At 37.7% G+C, this 27,379-nt stretch overlaps 1 protein-coding gene across 4 annotated transcripts; it reads right to left on the reverse strand.

Annotated features, from left to right (window-relative positions):
- Positions 1 to 578: 578 nt before the first annotated feature.
- Ociad1 (OCIA domain containing 1) lies at positions 579 to 27,078 on the reverse strand. 4 transcript variants are annotated; one of them, XM_070012917.1, is made up of 10 exons: positions 27,023 to 27,066; positions 23,251 to 23,391; positions 19,985 to 20,047; positions 19,546 to 19,626; positions 14,934 to 14,987; positions 13,091 to 13,138; positions 11,881 to 12,016; positions 8,363 to 8,538; positions 4,067 to 4,207; positions 579 to 1,074 (listed from the first exon to the last, which is right to left on the reverse strand). In XM_070012917.1, the coding sequence occupies exons 2-10, from the start codon at positions 23,294 to 23,296 to the stop codon at positions 1,037 to 1,039; spliced, it is 783 nt and encodes a 260-aa protein (XP_069869018.1). In that variant the 5' UTR covers positions 23,297 to 23,391; positions 27,023 to 27,066; the 3' UTR covers positions 579 to 1,036. The 4 variants fall into 4 exon arrangements, with proteins under 4 accessions (XP_069869018.1, XP_069869019.1, XP_069869020.1 ...); XM_070012918.1 differs by lacking the exon at positions 4,067 to 4,207 and having other exon boundaries at positions 27,023 to 27,078; XM_070012919.1 differs by lacking the exon at positions 4,067 to 4,207 and having other exon boundaries at positions 8,318 to 8,538; positions 27,023 to 27,078.
- Positions 27,079 to 27,379: the final 301 nt, after the last annotated feature.

Raw genomic sequence — 27,379 nt, forward strand, 5'->3', positions numbered from 1 at the left:
AATCATCAACAGACCCAGCTATGACTATTTTAAGCACCTCAATTCTGGGTGATTCATGGTAGTATTTGGCTAAAACAGGTTTCTGTTAAGAGAATACAAATTTCATTTTCACCTGAACCACAAAAATGAAACTGCTCTGGGATTTGCAAATTTAGGGAACATGACTACAGTTTGCATTTTAAATGTGTTAAAGGCTTGTTGTGTCCTCAGAGTGACACTACTGGAAATGGTGGAATCTTTGAGTTGGGACCTGACAGAAAGTCCTTAAGTCAAAGAGACTGTGCCCTTGAAGTGGTTGTGGGACTTAAAAGATAAGTTAACAGGGGCTGGGAAGGTGGCTCAGTGGTAGAGCGCTTGCCTCGCATGCATGAGGCTCTGGGTTCGATTCCTCAGCACCACATAAGCAGAAAAAGCTGGAAGTGGTGCTGTGGCTCAAGTGGTAGAGCGCTAGCCTTGAGCTGAAGAGCTGAGGGACAGCGCCCAGGCCCAGAGTTCAGGCCCCACAACTGACAAAAAAAAAAAAAGATAAGTTAACAAATTGCAAATAAAAACATAAAAGTAAAAGATGAGAGCCACTGTATGTTCCTTTACATTTTATTTACCATAAACACTAAACACAGCAAATGAAAAAGGCTTAATAACTTGACATAAAGCTAAACACTTGAAATTATGCTTGCCCCCCAACCCATCCCAATTTGGCATGCAGATTTCATTTATCTCCATATACGCTGATTGAAGAGCATCACAGTCTCAATACTTTCATGAGTATCCTTGCCTTGTAACCTAAAACAATTTCTAACTATACACAATCATGGTATAATACCATCATTCAGAGTTCCCCACAGTCAATACATTTATACAATTTAAACACTGAAATCTGTGTTTTTAAAAATGTAAGTCAAACCACAAAAACCTGGGATTTAATTTTAAATGTGTTTATGATGACTGCTGCTGAGCTCAAGGCATGCAGGTATTCATGACCACCTAGATGAAGCTGGATATTGAACTCCTTCAGCAGATCCAAAGATGTAATTTTTCACTCATCCCATGTATCTCCATATTTGTTTACTTTTACTAGAAAAAAAAGCACAAATAACTGATGATTCCAAACAGTAAAAGAAAAATAGTATCTTAGGTTTTTATGTTTGTAATGATGATGAAATTATGAGTCTCATGTGAAAAACACGTCAAATTATAAATGGGCTGGACAGATTTTTGTGCACTAGGGGTTATTTGGAATTAGACATGTCCTATATCAAGAACTTTACATAAATAATTAACCTTCACACAACCTTATGATATAAAGACAATGTCTGTCTTATGGGTCAGAAAAAAGATTAGTAACTTGCCCAAGGTACAAGTAGCAGTACTGAGATTTCAATGTTTTTAGGTCCAAAGCCTCGGTGCCTTTACAACTTTACCATACTACTTACTTCGTAAGTGTTGTATATAAAATAGCATATACCAAAAAGTTATCAAGAAATTTAAAAAAATCAAATCTGAATTTTGTTTTTATGGGAAATATAGCAAGATCAAAACTTCAGATTGCAACTCAATCTTCTCTCTCATAAGTTGTCTACAAAGAAGAAAAAGGTCTCCAATATTCTGGTGGCTGTGTGAGTCACTGACAGGTTGGTCTTCTATTTTAAGGTTCTCTTTTAAGCCTCTATCAGCAAATTAACTCCTCTTCATAAGTCTCAAGTAATTCTAACCATGTAATAATCACTGTACTGTATATACCTTTTAGGGTCAAAAGTCAAAACTACTTTATTTTTCTGACAATATGTACACTCCATGGTTCTCACATTTTGGCTATTTACCACCATGCTTCATTTCTTCAGGACTTCAGGATAAGAGTTTTAGAAGCTACATTGTGAGTAAGAACATTGCTGACAAATCCACACTTGTGATTTAAAAACTGCCATAATTTCTCATGTCAATAAATAAAAGTGACAGAAAATAAAGTCTGGCACTTTAATACTCTCAGACCCTGTGAACCTATACTACATTTTTAAATTTCCTGCTTAGATTGGAAAACATTTTAGAAAATCAATTAAACTACCTCATAAGTCTTTACATAAAGCACAAAAAAATCAATTTCCTTTTACAAAGAAAAAGTTCATACATTCACATTACATTTCTAGTGTTCAGTTAAAACCCAGCAAATCTATACTTTATTACTACTGAAGGCCTGAGCAATACATTCCATTTCTGATAGCCCAAATATATGTATTTGGAGACATATACTAGAAAAGAAAAATGAGAAAAATACTACTTCCTGCCCTCCTGGAGCTTACAGTCTAAATCAATAAACAGAAATTGTACCATAACTCCTGACATTTTACAGAATAATTGCCACTGGATGCCAATGTTTTCTAATTACAAGCATCAACCAGTACTGCAAATCTATTTGAAAGATAGACTTTTTTTTATGATGAAGGTTTTACTTATCCTTATTATAAAAGTGATTATAAGCGAAATAAAAGCTATCTTTAAAAATTAAACTAGAAGACTGATACCAGTGGCTCATGCTTTTAAACATAGCTACTCAGGAAGCTGAGATCTGAGGATAATAGTTCAAAGCCTGCCCACGTAGAAGAGTCCATTGAGACTTTTATTTCTAATTAACTACCAAAAAGATGGAAGTGGAACTGTGGCTAAAATGATAGAGGTAGCCTTGAGCAAAAAAACACAGGGACAGCATCCAGGCCCTGCACCAGCACAAAACATAACAACAACAAAAAAAACCCAAATAACAAAAAAACTGGGCTAGCCAGCACCAGTGGCTCACGCCTATAATCGTAGGAGGCTGAGATCTGAGGATCATGGTTCAAAGCCAGCCCAGGCAGGAAAGTCAGTGAGACTCTTATCTCCAATAAACCACCAGACAACTGGAAATGGCACCGTGGCTCAAGTGGTAGAGCGTGGCTCAAGTGGTAGAGTGCTCACCTTGAACTGAAGAGCTGAGGGACAGCATCCAGGCCCAGAGTTCAAGCCCCACAACCGGAGAGGGGAAAAAAAAATACCTGGGCTCTTAAAATTATCCTAATTGCAAATGCTGAAGGTTTTTATGTGTTTTTGCACTTTATGGCAAATGGTTCCTTCAGAAGGCACAAAGGGCCAATTCCTATCTTATGAGGTTTTGGTGTTATTATCTTTATGTAACACAAGAAGCTGCCATTTAACAAAGAGTTTATGAATACACACTAATCGATGTCACCCCTTTCAACATTCTCACCTATTTCTCCCAACCTACCCTTGAATTTTTAAGAATTTTTCATTAGTTTATAATTTATTATTTTATAAGGACTGAACTCAGAATCTTACACATCTAGCAAGTGTTCTATCCCTGAATTTAATTCCTTTCTTTGATGCTTAAATTAGTAAATAGAAAAACCTTCAAACAATGACATATCCTCTGGAATTCCTTAAAAGTGAAATCATAAAACCCTATATTAAAATGACTTGTAAAACCTTAAAATACTGTAGAAGTAAATTTCTGTGTCCAAAACTTGACTTTGGATAATATATGGCTGTTCCTAAAGGACTTACAGACTGTGATTTATAGGTTTATTACCAAATTATAAAGAAAAATAATGTAAATCAAATTGCTCTCTTGGAAATGTCCTAAAAATTTATTTGTATAGCACATAACTCTTCCAAATGCACATATATACAAATCTCACTACTCTATATGAGCAGTTTTGCCCAAAGTAACAGTACAATCTCACAATCAACCTCAGGTAAGCAAAGCTCGATAAGCAAGTGATCCACCAGTAGGAAAAAGATGTCAATTCCCAAGGTGACTTTTTATAAAGTGTGAATATTCTAAACTATAATAGAAAATTAAAGTCTTACTGTCCTGAGTTGTACTGTTTCAACTTATTTTCTAACAGAAAATGGCCTTTTGAACACCTTAAAAATGGAAAACATACCTATAAAATAATTCCTTAAAAAAATTACCTAGATTAATGGAATAATTTAATGACATACTATTGTAATTGTTTGAAACTAATGCTTTAGCTTCCAATTCTAAAGTTACGTGATTCAGACTAAACTATCATACCTTCTTTTTTTGGCATAGGCCTGACTGAGGGGTCAGTCTTTTGTGTTAAAGTTACTTCATATGACTCTCTGTTCTTATTCCTTAATTCCTCATATGTAATATTTTTTCTTTTGGGACTTTCTTCTGGGGTGGGCTCAGGTCCTAAAACAACAAACAGTTAATAAGTGGTGACAAAAGGATTTAGATAAATCCACAGAAACTAAACTTTGCAAATACTTGTTATCTACAATCAAAACAGAATAAGAAGAAATGAAGGATCAAATGACCACCATTCCAAAGGTACTTTACAACACTTTCTCCAAGGTAACTTCAACACTGAAATCTATTCCTTCTTATAGTTTTAAACTTTTATTCCTACAACTGAAAATTAACGAAGTTTTTAAGAACTAAATCATCACCAGAAAAAGGATGAGTAACATAATAAAATTCAATTTCTACACTATACCATTTAAACAAATTAAAATGGTAGTACTTTAAACTGGAAAATCATTCTTAGTATGTATAAAATTGAGAGTCTACTGAATAAAATTTGGTAACAGATTTTTTAACAGTTCCATAAATAATGTTCCCATTTAGTCAGGGTTTATATACCAATAGCTCCAATTACTTAACAAACTTAATTTGTCATCTTTATGGTATGTGAACATAAATAATTGAACTAACTACTGAAAAGGGTAAATCTAGACTTTAGCCAGAGAAGGGATTGTTTTCTTTCTGGTCTAACACTATGTTTACCCTGGGAACCTGTACTTATTCTATTTCCCCCCAGAAAAGTCAAAGTGTGAACAATGTATTTATCAAGAGTCAAATACTGATAAAAAACAAACTATACCCCCTCTGTACAGTATGTTCACAATAAAAATAAATAAATCACTATTTGTGAAAAATCGTATGATGATAAGAATAATATATTAACTATAAATGATAAAAGTAGATAGCCATTAAAAAAGAAAAGGAAAATCCAGTCAGTGAAATCAAGACACCAAGTTTCTAGTGTATGAAAGTTAGTATTCAATTAAATAAATAAAACAACTCATAAATTTCAAAAAAAACCCAAAACTACACAATACTCTGTAATATTGACAGGATCAAATACTGAAGATAGTTTATAAAATGGATAAACAGCAAAAAAGTCATATAAATATTTTTAATTAACTAATGTTAACATAACATTCAGTGAACTAGTAGTCTCACACATACCAGAAGTATTTTTCAGTGAGATAACTTACACATGCCATTGTAGTAACAATCATCTTAATTAAAATTCAAATAATAAAAGGTACTTATTTAAAACTGAATGAGAAGGTTCCAATGAATATTCATAATTTTCCAACATTAACTACACATTGAATGTTTTCAATCCTAATCTTTTATCTTAGTAAATATGTACTATACTGATATAAAGCAAAAACTAAAAATGACAGAAAACCTGTTCTAGATACAAAAAAAGATGTAAAGAAAAATACAATCTGATACTGGTCATGAAACACTTCGCACTGCATTAGTAATTAACAAATTACCTCATGTCTTTGCACCATAGAAACTTTTAAAATTCTGAAGGTGATAATGACACTTGACAACCAGTATATATACTTGGGCAAATTACTAAGCTTCGCTGAATCTTGGGAAATATGGTAGTTTGACTAAATGACCTTTCTTTCCAGGTATAAGGTTTTTCTCATCCAGAAGAAAAATACTTTATTGTTCTGAAATTCTGTGATAAATGAAAACATTCAAAGAGAAGATTGAGGAAAATTTTCTGCACTTATAACATAAAATGGCACTGCTTTAAATATAAGTTAGATTTAACTTAAGTAACTTAAGACTAATACTAAGACTTTTAGTAGCTATGATGGAGTGATTTCTATTTTGAAAAGATTATTAACTTTGGATTCCTAGTTAAAGCAAGCAAAAGTAAAGCGTTGGACAAATAGGACCAAAGAAGATGCTCTGAGAAGGAAGGAAAGAACCTGGGGCAAAGCAAAGGAAACCAGGGAGGTCCATGTGGAGAGTAGTAAAAAGGCCTAATTTCAAGGTAGAAAAAAAACCCAAAACTAGAAGAGGACAGAGGATGGCTGCTATGGAGGGTATTAAAGTACTATTACATATGGAGTTGGTTGTTACCCGGGTAGATACCAAAGTGATTATTTTAGTGTTATGTGGAAGTTCTGTCTTGAACAAAGAAGAATGAATTTGGACTTGAGACTAGATGAATGAAATGGTGAAAGACAAGGACTGTCTCTGGAGATAAGATGGTGACTTTAACCACTGTTACCCACTTCTCATTATAATTTGATGTCGTCTTTTCAAAGGGAAAGGGCGCACACTGAGAACTAAGAGATCCTCAACAACTTTCCACAAGTAAGAATGTTCTATGCTGGCACTAACACAGGAACTACCATAACACATGACTAGTAACTAAAATGCTATTACCAAAGCAACTGAGAAACTGAATTTTAATTAATTTGCACAGCCACATTCAGCTAGTAGACACTTTATATTCTGACCTATCTAGATCCCCTTTCTTCATCTTTGCCAAACTTTTTTTCGGGAGAGGGAGGCTGAGCTTTTGTGCTCAAAGGCAGCACTCTACCACTTGGAGCCACAGTACTTCTGGCTTTTTAGTGGTTAACAAGTTAAGAGTCTCATGGATTTTCCTGCCCAGGTCTGGCTTTAAACCAGATCTCAGCCTTCTAAGTGGCCAGAATTACAGGCATGAGCCACCAGAGCCCAGCTTTTCAAACCTTCTTAACCATAATCAACTAGTCTCCCATTGCATCCTCACCTTTGCTTTTATAAAATCTCTCCCATCTTGGCTGAGCACTGGTGTCTCATGACTGTAATCCTAGCTGCTCAGGAGGCTGAGATCTGAGGATCATGGTTCAAAGACAGCCCAGGCAGGAAAGTCCATGAGTATCTTACCTCCAAGTAACCACCAACAAAACCGGAAGTGGTGCTGTGGCTCAAAGTGGTAGAGTGCTAGCCTTGAGCAAAAGAGTTCAGAGACAGTGCCCAGGCCACAAGTTCAAGCCCCATGACTGACCAAAAAAAAAAAAAAATCGAAATCTCTCCCATCTTAAAAATAAAATAAAACCCTTTTTGTTTCTTATTTGCTCCCCAGTTACTGGTTCACTGAATTCACTTTAAACCAAGAGTTTTCAAAGAATACAAAGATCTATGATCCTTTATCCAAGCAGGAATGCATAGTAAAAAAACAAAATAAAACCACACAAGTGTGTGACAACAAAATATAGAAAAGTCATTTCAAATAAATGAAATAAAAACTATTTTTATAACTTAATATCAGTTAGGTCAAAGTATGCTACAAAATGAGCTCAGGTCACAAAATTTTTGGTTTCCAGATTTTGGGGTTTTAGAATTGTAGACCTATGCTTCCAGCTTCTAATTCTCCACTTTTCATTGCAGACTAGAATCAAAGAAAGAAGAAACTTAACATTTGCTGATTCTATTGCTTTACAGGTTTCACATCTGACTAGATCATTTAATTCTAACAGTTCTTTGACCAGTACTATCTCCATCAAGAGACCAAAAAACTCAAGCTGGAGATATGGCAATGTGACTCAGCCATAGAAGGCCTGCCTTGTAAACTGGAGGCCCTGAGTTCAAACACTAGCCTCACCTGAAGGAAGAGACTGGAGTACTATACATTAGTTGTTGTGACTATAACTACAAAATCATATAGTGCACTTTAACTGTCAATTGTAAGTCAAATCTAGGCTCTAATCCAAAGCTGCTGTTGTTTCACTTAGATGTATAGTCTTCCATGTTAGACTTCCATACTTATGACTTTACAATTCCCTTTTACATGGATTTTTCTCTTGACAAACGTTCTGTAAAAGCTGACAATCTTTAAGATCAATCTATCCACTGTACTTTAGCCTCTCCAAATCTCTAGTTCCTGAAACATAATTTAACACTTCTCTACTTTTCCATTATGTGTATTTAAATTAATAAACCAACTTGTCATATATTTTTGCATTTCTGTATATATTTCTGATAATTTCCATAAGATGAGAAATAGGTTTGCATTCATCTTAACTTCTTCTATACCTCACAAGAATGCCTGATACCTACTGATCTTCATGAAATATTGAATGAAGAAACAAATGAAGAAAGTAACAAATATGCTGAGTAGGCTGACGGATGGGTTTAGGTGGATGGCTGATGGTTTGGAACATATAGGTGATATATATCCAGCAGAAAAGGTCATCAAATAAAGTTTATACATACGTTGAACCATAAAATGCTGAAATTCATTTCAAGAGAAGTTTCTACCTTGGGCAATATGATCAGTAATACCAGTAGGAGTGGATTCATTCATAGAAGCACTGAATGGAATGGGCTCATAACGAGGAAGCATCTCCTTTTCTATATTGTCTGCTGCTGGAGATGGCACAAGAGAAGGCTGACCACTCATATTTGTGGCATATTTTGACTTTTGAGAATAGTGCCTGTAAAAAAAATACAATGTAAGAAAAATGAGTCATTGTCCTCAGTTGTTAAGGTATGAAAACAAATTATCAAATTGATCAAATAATCCAAATTTGAAGTTATTTATAAGCAGTAAAATGAACTCTGTCCCTCTGTCACAGAAAGCATTAAAAAAAAAAAGTACTGATTTACACAACTTAAAAATTGTCAGGGAAGCCGGGCACTGGTGGCTCACGCCTGTAATCCTAGCTACTCAGGAGGCTGAGATCTGAGGATCGTGGTTCAAAAGCCAGCCCGGGCAGGAGAAACCATGAGACTCCTATCTCCAATAAACCACCAGAAAACCGGAAGTGGCGCTGTAGCTCAAGTGGTAGAGCGCTCGCCTTGAGCTGAAGAGCTGAGGGACAGCGCCCAGGCCCAGAGTTCAAGCCCCATGACCGACAAAAAAAAAAAAAAAATTGTCAGGGAAGGGCTGGGAAGGTGGCTCAGTGGTAGAGCGCTTGCCTTGCATGCATGAGGCCCTGGGTTCGATTCCTCAGCACCACATAAGCAAAAAGAAAAAAGCCGGAAGTGGCGCTATGGCTCAAGTGGTAGAGCGCTAGCCTTGAGCTGAAGAGCTGAGGAACAGCGCCCAGGCTCAGAGTTCAGGCCCCAGGACCGGACCCCAAAAAAAAAAAATTGTCAGGGAAACAGAAGACGTATCTCATTTCCTAAATTTCTAACTTTGAAGGTAATTTTAATGTATACTAAAATTATTGGAAAAAGAACTTTGGTTCAGGTCTTAGTTTTAGTAGGCATACCCTTTCACATATTCGTGGGAAAAGGTATTTCCACTAAATTTGCTATAGCACATTCACATAAACACTATCTCTAAATGAAGTTTACATTGCTTGACAGTAAAATATAATTTATCAACCTATTTAATGACTGTAACTTTTTTGTCTACTTATCCAAATTCATTTATCCACACTATACTATAGTCTTTAAGAAAACCTTAGGGTTAAACACATGTGTGCCAGTCTTGAGGCTTGAACTCGGGGACTGGGTACTGTCCCTGAGCTTTTGTGCTGAAGGCTAGCATTCTACCACTTGAGCCACAGCTCCACTTCTGGCTTTATGGTGATTAACTACAGATTAAGAGTCTTCTGGTCTTTGCTGCCCAGGCTGGCTTCGCACAATGATCTTAGCTCTCAACCTCCTAAGTAGCTAGGATCACAAGGCACGAGTCACCAGCCCCCAGCTCATTTTGACTCTTATAATGAACATATACAGAAAAGTTGGATAAAAAGTAGAAATCTTGATTATCACAACCATTATCACTATCTACTTAAAACTCATAAACTTTTCTTTGAAGAGGAAATTTTTTTTGTTTGTTTGCTTTTTGGTCCGGTGGTGGGGCCTGAACTCTGGGCCTAGGCACTGTCCCTGTGCTCTTCAGCTCAAGGCTAGCACTCTACCACTTGAGCCACAGTGCCACTTCAGGTTTTTTTATTTTTTCTGCTTATGTGGTGCTGAGGAATCGAACCCAGGGCCTCATTGCATGCAAGACAAGCGCTCTACCACTGAGCCACCTTCCCAGCCCCTTGAAGAGGAAATTTTATGCATATGTAATTTATATTCTACCTTTTCAGGTTAGCAAAAACATTTCATTTTGATGCTTTACAATCAGTTTTAAGCAGCTTCCCAATATCCATGAACCATTCTCCTTCACTGGAAATTAATTCAGTTTTCTCTACTTAAAGCAAAGTTGTACAGCTGGGGGTCCATACTTTGGTTGCAGAGAATTTGGCAAGCATGTGCCAGGTCATGAGTTCAAAACTCACAACAGAAAAAACAAGCAGAGAAAATATATACAAAGTAATAGGCTACTTGAAAGACCTAGACATGATGGTACATGACTATATTGCCAGCATTGGGAGGCTAGGGAAAAAGACTATTTTTGAAACTACACAATAACGCTTGGCCTCAGAAACTTATAAAAACAACACTAATTATCATCTGTAAATAATTTTGTGCCTATAGATTTAAATTTGATCTGATTTACAGAATTTGGCACAAATAAACTTTAAAAAGACTCTAAATGTTATACATTCTAATATATGCTAACAAAATACTATCCAAAGAACTTACACCAATTTATACCAGAATTTACTCAGTTTATTTTAAAAATTATTTAAGCAACAATGAAACCCAGACATGGTGGCTCAAGCCAGTGATCCCAGCACTCAAGTGGCTAAGGAAGTGAGGTATTGCAAGTCTTCAGAACATAGCAAGTGCTGTTTACAGCAAGTGGTAGAGTACTAGCCTTTAGCAAAAAGCTCAGTGATAGTGCCCAGGCCCCAAATTCAAGCCCCAGGACTAGCAAAAAAAAAAAAAAAAAAAAAAAAGCCAAAAGTAAGCTGGGCACTGGTGGCTCATGCCTTGTTAAAACTAGGCACTTAGGAGGCTGAGATCTGAGAATTATGTTTTGAAGCCAACCTGGCAGAAAAGTCCCTGTGAGACTCATGCTCAGGCCCTAATTCAAGCCCCACAACCAACTACAACAAAGCCAGAAATAGAGCTCTGGCTAAAGTAGTAGAGTGCTGGTTTGAGCACAAAAGCTCAGGGGACAGTGCTAGGCCCTACAATTCAAACTCCAGGACTGTCACACACACAAATAAATACATTTTTTAAAAAATTTTTTTAAAGGTCTGGGAATGTGGCTCAGTGGTAGAGTGCTTGCCTAGCATGCATGAAGCCCTGGGTTCCATTCCTCAGTACCACATAAACAGAAAAAGCCAGAAGTAATTTCAAGTAGTAGAGCATTAGCCTTGAGCAAAAGAAGCTCAAGGACAGTACCCAGGCCAAGTTCAAACCCCAGGACTGACAAAAAAAAAAAAAATTTAAGCAAAATTAAAAAAGAACTATGGCTGTCAGTATGAAGCCACAGTATCAAAACAAAGATTAATGTGCTGAATCTCAGAGAAAAGTTAAAACAGATTTTCTGTGCAATTCATTTCCCTATTTTAAACAACAAAAACAATAAAAGGAAAAACTGTAATTTGTTAAGGAGATAGGACTGACCAAGTTGGGAATTTAAATGAAAAGTCTAAAATTCAGTAAACCAAAAGGGCTTGCCAAACTGAATGAAGATAAAACCCTTCATTCTAAGACATGGACTCCCAATAGAAGGAAACTATACTGGTAACAATGGCAGTAGCCAACATGCCTTATTCTTCTTATTAAAGCAAGTTATTTTAGCCTATAACAAATGTCAACTTTCCAAAGATTTTTTTAGTAAGGCAATATTTGGCATGCTGAATGACGGCACTGTCCAGTGTCTTTACTTAAAAATTAAATTTTAAGATCAGAATAAGGCCTACCCAGGTGGTGCAGATCGCCGTGCTTGTCCTGATCGTAAAGCTTCTCCAAGAGGGGAATTTTCAAGATTCTTAAACTTCTCTTGGCAAGTTTTCACGTAAGAAAGTTTTCCAGCAAAGTATCCCATGATGCAGGCAACTTATTTGTAAAACAAACAAAACAGTATGACTGAGACCTTTCAGACAAAAAATCTTTACTAAAAAAAGTAATTCTAAGTATCTGTTAGGTTTTAGAAAAAGATTTCCTAACATAATAGTAAAAGTACATTAAATTAGGCTCAAAAGATCACAGAAAGACTTTATGGGTATAATTCACCTCCCTCAAAAACATAAAGTTTCATTAAGATAAAACAATTCGAATACACTAGTTTTGTTAGGTACTGAGCCACTTTCATGGGGTTGCTTTAAATATGTAACTAGGTAAAACAAATCCCTTAAAATAATGAATTATGAATTCTAACCTACATACTATCCTCATTATCTCATGTTTTGGATTTTAATACAAAAGAGGCTATCCTGCCTGGAAAGATTCATGAAATGCCTCAACTACTTTTTTGAAAGAGAAATTTTTTTTTTGTACTAGCCAAAATTGCAAAATGTAAATTAGCTAAAAACATAAATTTAAAACTATTTCTTTAAAAAAATTAAGTTTAAGTCAGGCTTGGGTAGCTCACAGCTATAATCCTAGCTACTCAAGAAGCTAAAAACTAAAGATTGGTGATTCAAAGCCAGCTGGGGCCAGAAAGTCTATGAAACTCTCCAATTAACCCCCAAAAACTTAAAGTAGCACTGTGCCTCAAGTGGAAGAGCACAAGTCTTGACCAAAAAAAGCTCAGGGACAGCACCCACCCCCTGAGTTCAAGCCCCAGAATCAGCACAAAGATATTAAGTTCAGTTCTTAGGGTTATTTGCTCTACTTTCCCTAGACAGAGAACAAAATTTTCTTTTTAAATCAATACTATGTAGCCTACAAAGTAATTTCAATTTAATAGTTGTATTACACAATAAAAGAAGAAAAAGGCCTTTTATATAATTTATTTTCTGATGCTAACAATAAAATATCCAAGTAGTCCATTTAAGGACAAGTTAAAACAAACTAATCAGAATATATAACCATATAACTACCATGAGTAAGTCACAATGTATCAAAATTTGATAAAAAATTTTATTCAGATGAAAAAGAAAAGAAAAATGTAGTACCATACATACTTACATATAAGTTTAGGGATGGAACCATATTTGGGATGACTTGAAAGGATTCCTAAAGAACAAAGAGTTAAATATTTCTGAGTAACACTGTCAGAGAACACCCAGTTCAAACTATCTAACTATTTCTTCTGACGATTATCTGCCAACATTAACTGTTTGACCCTCGAGAACTCTACTTTTTTTTTTTTTTTTTTTGGTTGGTCATGGGGCTTGAACTCTGGGCCTGGGCACTTTCTCTGCGCTCTTCAGCTCAAGGTGAGCACTCTACTGCTTGAGCCACAGCACCACTTCTAGTTTTCTAGTGATTTATTGGAGATAAGAGTCTCACAGACTTTCCTGCCTGGGCTGGCTCTGAACCAAGATCCTCAGATCTCAGTCTCCTGAGTAGCTAGGATTACAGGCATGAGCCCCCAGCACCCGGTTCTCTTACTTTTAAGAGAAAGAATTTAGTGTCAATAGATTTTAAAAGACCTCTAACCATCAGAAAGGTGAATATAGAAAGACCACTCAACACCAAACCAATAGAAAAACAAACTGCTTCTATATACCAAGAACAACAAACAATTCTCAATAGATTTCATTTATGGAGTCTTTACTCTCATTTTCTTTTTTTTTTTTTTTTTTTTTTTTTGGGTCCGGTCGTGGGGCCTGAACTCTGGGCCTGGGCGCTGTCCCTCAGCTCTTCAGCTCAAGGCTAGCGCTCTACCACTATGAGCCACAGCGCCACTTCCGGCTTTTTTCTGTTTGCTTATGTGGTGCTGAGGAATCGAACCCAGGGCCTCGAGCATGCAAGGCAAGCGCTCTACCACTGAGCCACCTTCCCAGCCCTACTCTCATTTTCAACAGGAAATGTTTCTCATTCTTTTGTCTTTCTCCCTTCTTTATCTTATTAAACCTAAATACATCCCTGGGTCTTTAATAATTTTCAGTGCTATACTAACTGGAAAAAAGATGCAGGAATGAATCTAATGAAAGATATGAAAGATACATACAGAGAAAGCTACAAAACTTAATAAAAAAATGAAAGCTCAACAAGAAGACATATAGCATGTGACTATGTGCCAGACAATGGTAGTTTCTCATGCCTGTAGTCCTAGCTACTCAGGAGGCTGAGATCTAAGGACTGCAGTTCAAAGCCAGACTGAACAACAAAGTCTGTAAGACTCATCTCCAATTAAATCACAGAAAAGGCCAGAAGTGGCTCGAGTGGTAGTGTTAACTTTGATCAAAAGGAGCTTATGGACAACACCCAAGAACAGAGTTCAAGCCTCAGGACCACCATAAAAAAGCAATTCTGGAAAAAAAGTCACAGCAATTTATTAAATTCCAAGGCCTCACCTCAGATACTCTTAAGTAGGGTTATTATTTTGAATTTTTAACAATCTAAGTAAAAGTGCTGCTGCTATACCTATAAACCATCCACAAGTTTTTACTTTTTTGTTCTTATAAATTATTAATGATGCTTTGTACAGAAAAGTATCAAATGCTGACATCACAGTAATCGCTAAAATCCGTGGACTTTTACAGACAAAACTCTTAAATTCTTCAATAATGCTTAATAAGATCCATTATCAGTGGGCACTAGTGGCTCACACCTGTAACCCTAGCTACTCAGGAGGCTGAGATATAAGAATCACAGTTCAAAGCCAGCCTGGCCAGGAAAGGCCATGAGACTCTTACCTACAATTAACCACCAGAAAACTGGAAGTGACACTGTAGCTCAAGTGGCAGAGCACAAGCCTTGAACTAAAGAGCTCAGAACAGAGCCCTGGCCCTGAGTTCAAGTCCCATGAAAGACAATAAATAAATGAATAAATAAATAAACAATTCAAATTTTAAGTATTTACCTTTACTAATTAATCCTTGAGTAATCAACATACTTGTGGCAGCCAAAGGCACAGCTATAGAAGGGGGGAAAAAGTCATTATCAACAACAAAAAAATTTAATTTGCCTTGAGTTCAGTAAGAGATAAATGAGCATCAATAAAACCTTCTAGAAGTAGACTGCACAAGTAATTACCTTTAAAAGAAATTGTTATATCTTTGAAAGCTGTACTATATACATAGATGGTAAAAAAATGCTTTTCAAGAAAACATTACAGCCAGGCACCAGTGGTCATGTCTATAATCCTAGATATTCAAAAAGCTAAAATCTGAAGATTGTGGTTTGAAGCTAGCCCAGAGAAAAAAGTCCCTAAGATTCTTATCTTCAATTAACTAGCAAAAAAGCAAAAAGTAGGGGTTTGGTTCAAGTGGTAGAACACTAGCCTTGAACAAAAACAGTTAAAGGACAGCACCCGGGTATTTAATTCAAGCCCCAGGACAGGCACCAAAAAATAAATAAAGTAAGTTTTTTTTGGGGGGGGTCTGGTCATGGGGCCTGAACTCTGGGCCTGGGCACTGTCCCTCAGCTCTTCAGCTCAAGGCTAGCGCTCTACCACTTGAGCCACAGTGCCACTTCCAGCTTTTTTCTTTTTGCTTATGTGGTGCTGAGGAATTGAACCCAGGGCCTCATGCATGCAAGGCAAGCGCTCTACCACTGAGCCACCTTCCCAGCCCCAATAAAATAAGTTTTAAAAACTACAAAACAGTAAGCAATATACTTAAGGATGCATCTTAGGCTCCAAAATAGGTAGCAGTTCATTAATAATACCATCTGCAATAACAGAATAAAAGTGACAAGTTACTTCTGAAGGGGAAAAAAGAATATGAATAAAAGCCACTTTTCTTTAAATAGGCCATTGTTGAATAATAACCAAGCATAATCAATGATGCATACTAAATACCTTATATGCATGTTACTTTGATTCATTCCTTTACTAGATAATATTACCACCCATTTAAAGATTAACCGAAAATTAGAGATAAGACCCTTGCTCAAAATGATATTTAGTGCAATGCCAGGTACCATGTTATAATGTAATCTTTCTGATATCAGGGATGGATATTCTATGTTGCTGAATAAACCAAAATACAAAACATATTAGACCAAAATCACATGGTGGCTAGAGGTATACAAAACATTTATTTTAAGTACTCCTTAAAAATATTTGACAGGATGGGAATGTGGCTCAGTGGTAGAGTGCTTGCCTAGCATGCACAAAGCCCGGGGTTCGATTCATCAATACCACATAAACAGGAAAAGCCTGAAGTGGCGCTATGGCTCAAGCATTAGCGTTGAACAAAAGACAGTGCCCAGGTCCTGAGTTCAAGCCCCAAGACTGGCAAAAAAAAAAAAAAGGTGTATGAAAACTGGGCACCAGTGGCTCATGCCTATAATCCTCACTATTCAGGGGGCTGTTTCAAAGCCAGCCTGGGCAGAAAATTCTTGAAACTCTTATCTCCAATTAATTACAAAAAAAGCTGGAAGTAGAGCTGTGAGGCAGAGCACTAGCTTTGAGCAAAATAACTCAGGGACAGAGCCTAAGCTCCAAGTTTATCACAGGACAAGCACAGAAATGAAAAACTATATGAAAATATTGTAGCTCTATACTTACTAATCTAGAGTGAAAAATCCAAAGTTCTCATAACTCTAAGATGACTTATAACTTAGAAACATAAATCACTGTTCTCTACACCAGCACTAACAATACTCTGTCATGATGGCAAACCAATCTGGCAAGCAACTTGACTAGTGACTAGTTCTCTACATGAAAATTACCTAAATAATTGTTCCTAAGTTTGAACTATGCTTATACACAGGGAAGAGGACTGGAATTTTGGTACCTGCAAGGCTCAGGTTACCCACCTTCCATGATAGGTACCCATACCTGAGAAATTATAAAGATGCCCTTTGTGTATGATTACACTAAGACTTCAGAAGCTTGCATCTGGCTTCCTCTAGACTTTACTTCACAATCCTTTTCCTGATTTTGCTTTATATTCTTTCACTGTAAATTATATTAAGTAATTCCATCTGTCATGGACGTACATTAAATAGTTCTATTCCAGACCAGGGAATAGCAAACATGATCTAAAGAACCAGAGGGGAAGTAACTATTTAGTCTTAATCCAGACTATTTAACTGCTGTTTTAAGGAAAAAGCAGACAGAGATAATGCAGAAACTCCATGTATTTTTTAACTTATTTATATGTTTCAATAAAACTTTACTTATGGGCATAAAAATACTAATGTCGTCATTTTCACATATAATGATAAAGTCTCTCCTTTTCTTTCCCTTCAATCATTTAAAAATGTAAAATTAGCTGGATGCCCCATAACTCAATACCTTTAATGCTAGCAACTCAGGAAGCTGAATATCTGAGGATCACAGTTCAAAGCTAGTGGAGGCAGAAAAGTCCATGAGGCTCTTATCTCCAATTAATTACCAAAACCCTCAAGTGGCAGAGTGTTGTCCTTGAGCAAAAAAGGTCAGGGACAATGCCCAAGCACCAAGTTCAAACCCCAGGACTGGCACTACCAAGAACAACAAGAACAAAAGTAAAAACAATTCATTATCTCTGCAAAAACAAATTTGACCTAAGGACTGAGCTTGCACAACTCTGGTCTAAACTCTACATGGACAATTTAAGAATCTAAGTAATTAAGATATATAAATCGTTAGAGAAATTTTATAATTTAAAAAATTTGTAACTTTGGGAGAAGGCATTATATTTGTCTTCAGACACAAGTTGCAGAAATCTTAAGTTTTGACTCTACTACTCTACTTACTAGCAGATTTTACCTTTGCTGTAAAAGGTTTCTTTAATGTTGGCTAGTTAGAATGCCTTTATGTATTATCACTTATGGTTTTTCAAAGGACAAATCCTGTTAAATTACAGCACCAGTTTGTCTTGTTTCAAACACTGAAAAACGCAGCACTTAAGATTAATTATATGAGGATAAAAGGTGATGTGTTAGCCATCTCAACAGTGGGTAAGGGTTTTCTGCTCAATGTTAAAAGTAAGTAACAGTTATGTTAATGGGGTTCACTATTATGCCATCATATAGCTCAGCTTCTACTCATGCAATAAAGAAATAACAGATTGGCCTACGATCTCTTTCTAACTTGTGTATTATTCTATTAATATAACATAAAAAGATAATGAATAGACCATCACATGTTATCTAATGCTCATCCTAAGCAAAACAAATGGATATCCCAAAAGGACAAGTCATATACTCATGTACAGAGTCTTTACTACCTGTATATTTAGGCTCAGACACACCAGTTTCTAGTCAGTTCACAGAACCACAATTTTAAATATCTAGAAATAATATGACTTCACAGTAAGACTTGAAACAGGAAGTAGTGATCCTAGCTACTTTACTTGAAAGATGGTCATCAGAAGATCCAGGTTCAAGGCCAGATGGAACATGAAATTTCATGAGATTCCATCTCAACTAATGGCTAAGCACAGTGGTGAGCACCTGTTTTCCCAGCTAGAGGGGAACACAATGGCTGGCATAATGCGTAGAGATACAGGTAAGCACAAGTGTAAGGAATGAAGCCCAGGCCAGCCTGGGCATAAAGTGAGACCCTACCTTGAAAATAACCAATGTAAGTCAGGCACTGGTGGTTCACATTTGTAATCCTACCTACTCAGAAGGCTGAGATCTGAGGATCACAATTAAAAGCCAGCCTGGGTAGTAAAGTCCAATTAACCACCAAAATACCATAAGTGAAGCTGTGGCTCAAAGTGGTAAAGCAGTAGGCTTGAACAGAAAAAAAAAAAAGCTCAACAATAGCACCAAGCCCAGAGTTCAAGCCCCATGATCAACAACAACAAAAATACTCTAATTCAATAATATTTCACAATAATAAAATGGAGCTAACCAGCTTTTATTACAGTTAAAAGTGAGAGTTAAAATACAAGCTTGCATTTCAGACAGATCTGGCTTCAAGTTCAGACATAATAACTCACTAACTATAAAACGCTGCCTAACTCATTTAACATCTCTAAACCTCAATTTCTTCATCGCTAATATTTATCATCCCTTCAGGGTTGTTTTTATAAAACAAATGTACACTCAGTAAATGCCATTATTATTGTTGTGTGTGTATGTGTGTTGGTTGTGGGGCCTGAACTGTGGGCCTAGGCAATGTCCCTCAGCTCTTCAGCTCAAGACGAGCGCTCTACCAATTGAACCACAGCACCACTTCTAGCTTTTTCTGCTTATGTGGTGCTGAGGAATCGAACCCAGGGCCTCATGCATGAAGGCAAGCACTCTTATCAGTGAGCCACCTTCCCAGCCCCCCAGTAAGGGCCATTATTATAACTGATAAAATTGCCTCCTGGTTTTGAAAGAATACTGAAATTGCTTTAAAATGTACACAATTCCATTTTTTAACATCTATGAGCAATAACCACACCATGCCAAAAACATGTCACTAGCCACTAGAGCCAGGAACATGCCAATTTGTTCTACATGGAATTATAATTTCAAATGCAAACTCAGGTCAAAATTTTAGGTACAAATTTTGGAGCAAACCACGTTCATTAGAAAATTGAACTTACATCTGAACCAGAAGCTTTCATCATTGCATTCTGCGAAGACTCTTCTTTCTTCCTCAGTTGGAATGTAATCAGCCCCTATGTCTTTTTGCCAAGGAAAGTTGAAAAATAATAAAATGCTCATAAAAAAAAACTAAACTGCAATATTAGCTTAACCAAAGACACCTAGCATTTTGTATACTAGTACATGTAAACATTTACAAACTTAGAACTAGTCAGAACCAGGTGTTAGACCCAGTGCTTAATGGAAATGTGAAACCTCTTGTTTAAATCACTAGGCATTTCAAACTGGCAATGAGAGCATTAAACCAAGTGTGAAACCATATGTGATCATGTAGGTGGCACACTCATTAACCCACCCCAGTGCTACTATTACTTAGGCAATAAAATTCTCTTTAACCATAAAATGCTACTAACTATAAATACTTAATATGATAGTTACGGGGAATTGGTCTTGGAACTTCTGTGTCCGGCTCTCGAAAATCAGCCCTCCCATTCATCTTTCCTGTGTCAAAAAATTTAAATATTAGAAACTATCACAATGTTAAAAACGTAATATTTAATAAAATTACTTGTCCACAAGACAACAAATATTAAATATGACATCTTGGTATAATAAAACTAAATGCAAATCATAAATCTAATTAATTTGGACTGATTATTCCTGTTAGTTCCCTTAGATGGAAAAGGTGTAGGTATTCACCAACTGTTACATTAATATATGGTTAAAATATAAAAACAACAATAAAGATGGGTTATTTTCACCTATGCCTAATGATCAGGTTAACGTTCCAAATAGAAGAAAAATCTTATCATTTCCAGACTTCCATTTTAGAAGGAAATACCAGGAAACATGCCACCTCTTCCACAAAGCAATATTCAAAAAAAAAAAAAAGTGGATAACAAACGACGCCATATCCTTCTCCCTGTGGTGTAAAGCAGACAGCCAATCTAACTTGCTAACGTTCCTCCGTCAGCTCAAATAATCTTCAAATGTCAAATACATGATTCAAAAAAAAAAATGCAACAGTATCCTATTACCTTCTTAATTGGTTTTATTTTAAACCCACACACCACAGGATGTGAGACCAGCAAATCAAATATCTACCTTACGTAACACCACACAGGGCAATGACAATTCCCACTTCTAATACTGCATTAACACACGACATAGTATACAGTGTATGACAATAGCAATGGGACCCTCCGACATTCAGTCAGTCATTGGGGTCATCCCCCAGGGCCTACGACGTGCTAATTCATTATTCAAATGAATAAATAAATGAAAGGTAAACTGAACTCGAGGACCAAGTCTTCTGAACAAATGACTCCTATGTTAAAGCCACATGGGGGAGGTGGGGAGAGGAACACCTTATTTTCCCCGACTCCATCCTTCCTAGAGCCTGGCAAGGTCGCTCTAAATAATACCACAGAGAGATGTACCGGACTCCAAGGGAAAGCTGCCAGGCCCGCAGGCGTGCGGGCAGAGCGCGGGGCAGCGGCCGACACGGACGCGGGGCCCCCGCCCCGCCTTCCCGCCCGCCCGCAGCCTGCCGCGGGCCTCCCGCCCGCACCCGCACGCCGAGGCCCCGGCCCGGCCACCCTCGGGCAGGAAAATGGCGGAGGGCACAACACAGCGAGGACCAGGCAAAGGGGCTGCAGAGCGCGGAAAAGGGGGCCGCGGCGCCACCAGACCCACCTCCCGAAGCAGCGGCGAGCCCTGGCGACCCGGGGTCGGAGACCGCGAGGCAAGCCGAGAGGCGCAGGGGAGGGAGAAAAGCGCGCCGGGCACCGGGGCGGGCCAAGGGGGCCGGTCTGCGACGCGGCAGCCCAAAAGTCAACCAGATACGGGCTCCAAGTGGCCGCGACCCGGACGCACTAGCCCCTGAGGCCGGAAATGACGTCAAGTTCTCCCGACGGAGGATAACTGCGCAGCCTCTCCTCGTACACCCTTCCGCCTGCGTCTTCCGGACCCGCACGGTTCAATTCGTCCCTCCGCCCTTCACACCGGGGCCCCATCGCGCTCGAGAGTTGCACTGCGGCTGCGCGGAAAGAGCCCCGCCCCCCCCGGAGGCCGCGGGTAGGCATTGTGTTCTGGTGACGCCCCCTTCCTCCTGGTTCTGTGACCTGCTGGTGTGGACACCCCTAAAACCCCAACTGTGCCCTCTTTGAGAGTGTCCGGCCTTCCTGCTTCACAGTAGATCGTTTCACTCTTTAAGCCTCTAAACGAAGCCGTAGAAAGTAAATCTTAAATGCATGCCCTTTAGTAATCTGTTCGATCCTCTGGGGTCTACTTTCTGACCGGTTCCAAAATGGCAGAGGTGGCTCCGAGCTTCAGGCATTGCTCATCTCCTTGGTAATGACCCCTGCCTGCCTCGGGAGGTTGTTACGATTAAAACAACACATGATATTAGGATTAAAACAAGCACATCCTTTCAGATGATGGAGCGTACACTGGAGGGCAGGTTTCTGGCTCATCAAACATTTGGCTGCCACGCCTAATCTCCCCCCACCTCACCCCTGATTTATTCATTTTCTTTCATTCATTCCACAAATGTTTATTGAGTGCCTACTCTAAACTGAAAGTTTATTGTTGTTCCAACAATAGGGTAGGCCCCAACCAACCAATCCACCCCTTTGCCCTGTCCATACTTCCATCTTTTCCACTGACTCTAGAGCCACTCCACCTTCGTTCTCCTGCAAACATATTTCAGAGACACAGCCATAGAACCGCACAGATTCAACAGTTTCCATTTTTGAGCCTTTTGGTAACTTCTACCACACACAGAACCATGACTTTGCCTCTGTGCCTCTTGAGCCTCACATCAATAAGAAATAGCCTGTTTTCTTTGCAGACATTGTTTCCTGTGTACCACCTGTTCCCTTACCACGTCAATTGCATTAGTATTTCAAATTTCTGGATTTTTTTACATCTTCTTTGTGAATTCATCTCTGAAACATATCCTAACAATGGAGTTGTGGGCTATGTTATGATTTTTTTCCTTACGTTATCTGTTCTGTAGTTCTATAGTTCCTATAGAAAAGACACTTTACAGGTCTTTATGGTCCCAAACATGTCTTTAAGATAATATCTTCACATGAACTACATCTGGCTCAGTGTCGTCAATGTGTTGTTCTTGAGATAGCAGGCCATATGCAAGGGACCTGCTTTAAGAATGGAAATTAGAACTTCATTATTTGATATCTTTAAAATTAAAAAGTTCTTTTGGAGCTTATTTTTAAAAACCCATCTGGTTTGTTATATTTCTGCTAATCTGATATTCAAAAAACCAAGTTTTCAACAGATTGGATATTTTACTGGTAAACCTTTAAGTGGTTATTGTATTCAAAATTTCTCTTGATTGGAAAGAATTCCACTAAAAAAGTCTTGGTCAGTGAAGGATTGTATCCTGCTTTATTCCCCATGGTCAAGCAAAGCACCAGGTGGGTGCTCACATGCTTGTCCTCAGGCAGGTCATTCCGAACTTGGCCCCCAGGAGACAATAGCCCCCACACTCCAGCAGTCCACTGTGGGCCTGGTCAAGGACATTGCCCTTGGTCTCCAGGAGACCATAGCCCATTTTTTTATTCTCTGCTTCCTTGTTAAGATCAATGTATAAGACCACCCCAAAATCCAGTCCCTTGCACAACCTCCAAACCCATGGGAAGGTCTGTGCCCCTTGCTGTTCCTCAATAAACAGTTCTTACCTGTTGGTGATCCAGTCTGGCCTATTCCTTTTCCATTCTTCTCCATTTTCCCAACAGTCAGAGCCAAACGTGCGTCTTAGTTCAGAGACTGAGACGGGAGCATCTTTGAGTTCAAAGGCAGCCTGGGCTCTATAGCAAGTCCTTGTCTCAAAAAGAAAAATATTATTTCAAAGTTTTATACAATGTCTATTTAAAACTCAGCATCTAATTTTTTACATCTATCCCCTTGTATTTTATATCTTTTAATTGCAAATATATACATAGATATAATTAAGCCTTATGTGGATGCTAAACCCCTGCAATAATTCTAGTAAGCTACACAAATACTGTGATGTTCCCTTTTTCTTCTTTTGCCTTTCCTTCCTGATTTTTCTTTGCTTTCTTGCTTTTCTTTTTATTTCTTTTTTTTCCTTCCTTCTTTCACTTTTTTCTTTTGCAGTGAAGGGGGTTGAATTGAGGATTTTTTACATCCTTGAGAAGTACACTCCCACTGAACTACACCCCCAATTTTAAATACTGTGATTTTTTTTCTATGTATGCTATGGTATAACATATACAGAATATTACAAATTTCCATGCAGGCGGAGATGTGGGATAGTGCAAGGATGAACAGATCAGCATAACTGGGAGATGGATTGCTTCTATCCTTTGCAACAAAGAGGAAGAAGGTTAAAGAAAAGGTACATATACATCACATCCATCTGTGAAAGACAAAGCAATTGAGGATATTGGCAAAAGAATGATTGAAATTATGGGCAATGGAGCAGAAGTTGGGTAGGGAAGAAGTGATACCAATCAAATAAGGATTAAAGACAATTATCAAAGCCCTGATATTCACTATTATGCAAAACAAAAAACAGGTAGGTGTATAGAGAGCCCAGGCCCCGAGTTCAAGCCCCAGGACCAACAAAACAAACAAAAACAACAAAAATAATACAGGTATAGGTGGGGATGTCTATGCTAGAGAGATAGAAAAATAGAAAAATATTTGCTAGATAATCAAGTGTAAATATTTCATATTCAATGGATTTACAATAGAGCCACAAAGAAAACATCATTGAGATCAGTGGTAGAAGTTAGAAGGATAGATAGAAGTTAGAGCAGCTATCGGGCTTCTGAGGGATCTGACCCACAGCGTTGTTCTACAGTTTGATTTCATCCATACCATTAGAGATTTAATGATTTTATAGGAGCTGAACTGACTCTACTTGTGGAGTGCACATTGTTGGAACCTACTTTATCTTCTAAGTCTCAGGAGTAAAATTTATGTTTGTTCACATACAAGGTCCACAGTAGTTCTAGACTTTTGCCTACCCTTCAAAAGTCAGGCTTCCTGAGGGATATGAATTCTTTGGTAGGTTTTGCAGGTCATTCCAAATACGCATAGGTTTGTGCAAATGAAGTTCTAGACCATTACTCCCAGGTCTTCCTTACAAACATATTGCCATTTCTGAGTCTTCTAGAGAGAAACATGCATCTGCCACTGTTTGTTTCTTCTAGATGATTTAGAGGGACTTCAGAAATCCTAGATCCCTAGAATATATCTCAACTTATGCTTGGATATATTTTCGTAGGACATATTTTGTAACTTGTTTTATTTTTTGTTATAATTTTTTTAGCAGATTAGATGAAGAGGAGCATCAATAAAATTATAGAGCCTATACTAATATAAACCTAGGAAAAATCAATTAGTATGAGTTTACAAATCATACAAAATATTTTAAAAGCATTAGTTTACATGCAGTAAAGATGAGTTCTTTATTTTATTAGAGATTAGAAAGGATTTTTAAAAAAAATTTTAAATAGCCAGACACTGGTGGTTCATGACTGCAGTCCTAACTACTCAGGAGGCTGAGATCTTGGTTCAAAGCCAGCCTGGGAAGGAACATCCATGAGACTCTTATCTCCAATTAACCACCAAAAAAACAGAAGTGGCACTGTGGCTCAAGTAGTAGAATGCTAGCCTTGAGCTCAAGAGCTCAGGTACAGCACCCAGGCCCGGATTTCAAGACCCACAACCAACAAAAAAAAATTGTAATAAAAAAAGAGCTAAGCATACAATGTTAAAGAATGTCAAGTCAGTACTACTCCTAATAAGCAACAAGTAGTTTGTCAACATTAAAGTTAATTAAAACATGAAGCAACATTAGGCTTCAATTGATGAACTATTCTGGTTTTAATCTATACTGTTTGTTGGATTGTAGCACGATATTTGTTCTTTAAACTCAGTTCTGTTTTCAGTATCCTGATTAGTATGGTCAAATATGAATCTACTGCAAAGAGTTGACTCCGTCAAATGTTAAAAAAAAAAAAAAAAGAACTTCTTCCACATATAACTGAGTCTTATGGAAGACTATCTTTTTAACTACAACAAATAGTTGAAAAGAAAGGATTGAAATAGCTGTTCCTGATTTTCTTTGTGTGTACAGTTTTATTTTCAGGCAGAGGCAGAGAGGGGATAAAAAGAAAAAATCCTCCACAGGAGGTGACCCTGGCTGCCATGCTCTTCATGCTGTCAATCAACTAGAGAACCATCTGTCCCACTTTAGATTTCAGGAGCCATCATGCACATCTGCTGTGTCTTTTCTAATGTCACTTATCAAACCTTCTAAAAGCTGTTAGATGAACTATGGGAACTAGAGCACAGCTACATAGAGCTGACTTAAAATTTTTGCAGCTGGTCCTATATCTCAGCTTCTCAATTCAGAATTTTAAAAAATCAAATTAGAACCACAAAGTGAACGGTTCATTTCTTAATAATAACTTTAAGAGAACTGGTCTTAAATTTTTGTTCTCTGAAAGTTTAAATTACATTTCTAAACTGAGTGAGGTAGAATACACCTGTAATCCCGGCTATTCAGGAGGCAGGATAAGAGTGCAATTCAAACCCTAGTACCAGGACCCAAACAAGCAAACAAACAAAAAGACCAGGATTCACAACTAAGTAGGGTAAAAGGAAAAGCATGGTTCCCAGCCGGAGGCTAGTGGCTCAAGCCTGTAATCCTAGCTACTTAAGAGGCTGAGATCTAAGGATCAAGGTTTGAAGCCAGGGGATAAAAAGAAAAAAGTCTGTGAGACTATTTCCAATTTGTCACCAAAAAGCCAGAAGTGAAGCTGTAGTGCTAGTGGTAGGTGCTAGCCTTGAGCAAAAAAGCTCCAAGACAGTGCTCAGTCCCTGAGTTCAAGCCCTAGGACTGCCCCCAAAAGAGGAAGAGGAAGAAAAGAAGAAGAAAGAAGGAAGAAGAAGAATTACTCCTAGTATTAAAAGGTGGGACCAGTGACTAACAGAAAATACTGGAGGAAGAAAACTTTGATAGAATGGAGAAACTATTTTCTTTTAAATGTTTTCCCAAATTTAAATGAGAAATGCTAAAGCTAGAAATGAAGGTATGAATAAATAAAATTGGTACAGTTTTCGTGACTTTCATTTAAACAATAAACAATATTACTTTTTTTAAACAACCACAAGCTATATAATTTTAGATATATGAACAAATTTAGATAAAAGGGACAAATGATTCTGATAAATCTTACATGTCTTTTCTGAACATATCCAAAGTATGTTATAGTGTTAGCCACACAATGTTCCAAATTGTTTACAATCTGGAGAGTCCCTGTATTTTTAATCCATTACCGTATAACATAATTCTTAATACAACATATATTTATTTTCTCTCAGCTTTTAAGGGTGGGCAGTGGATTATGTTTCTGTCTCAGGGTTTCTTACGAGGTTATTTAAATACTCCTCTTGAGGCTAATCCAATTTACTCACACAATTGGTGGCAGGGGCCTATGTTCCTCTCCACAGTCCATATGATAGGGCATCAGGCTTCCACAGTGAGTGAACCAAGAGACAGAGGAGGAGGAGAAGCTGCTATGCCTTTTATGACCTGTGATAGAGGTCACAAGCCATCACTTCCCCCAAATCATCAGAAGCAAGTCATTAAGTCCAACCTACACTCAAGGGGAATGGAAGAAAATTAAGTTACACTCTTGAAGAGAAGAATTTTCAAAGGCTTTGTGAACACATTTTATTTGAGATGGTGCCTTCCCAGGTTGCTAGGCTGGTTTTGAACTCTTGACCTCATATGATCCCTCTTCAGCCTAAGGCTTGTGCCATTTCACCCAG

This window comes from Dipodomys merriami, unplaced genomic scaffold, assembly GCF_024711535.1.
Source record: "Dipodomys merriami isolate MVZ:Mamm:240054 unplaced genomic scaffold, mDipMer1.0.p SCAF_9, whole genome shotgun sequence".
Classification (NCBI taxonomy): domain Eukaryota; kingdom Metazoa; phylum Chordata; class Mammalia; order Rodentia; family Heteromyidae; genus Dipodomys; species Dipodomys merriami.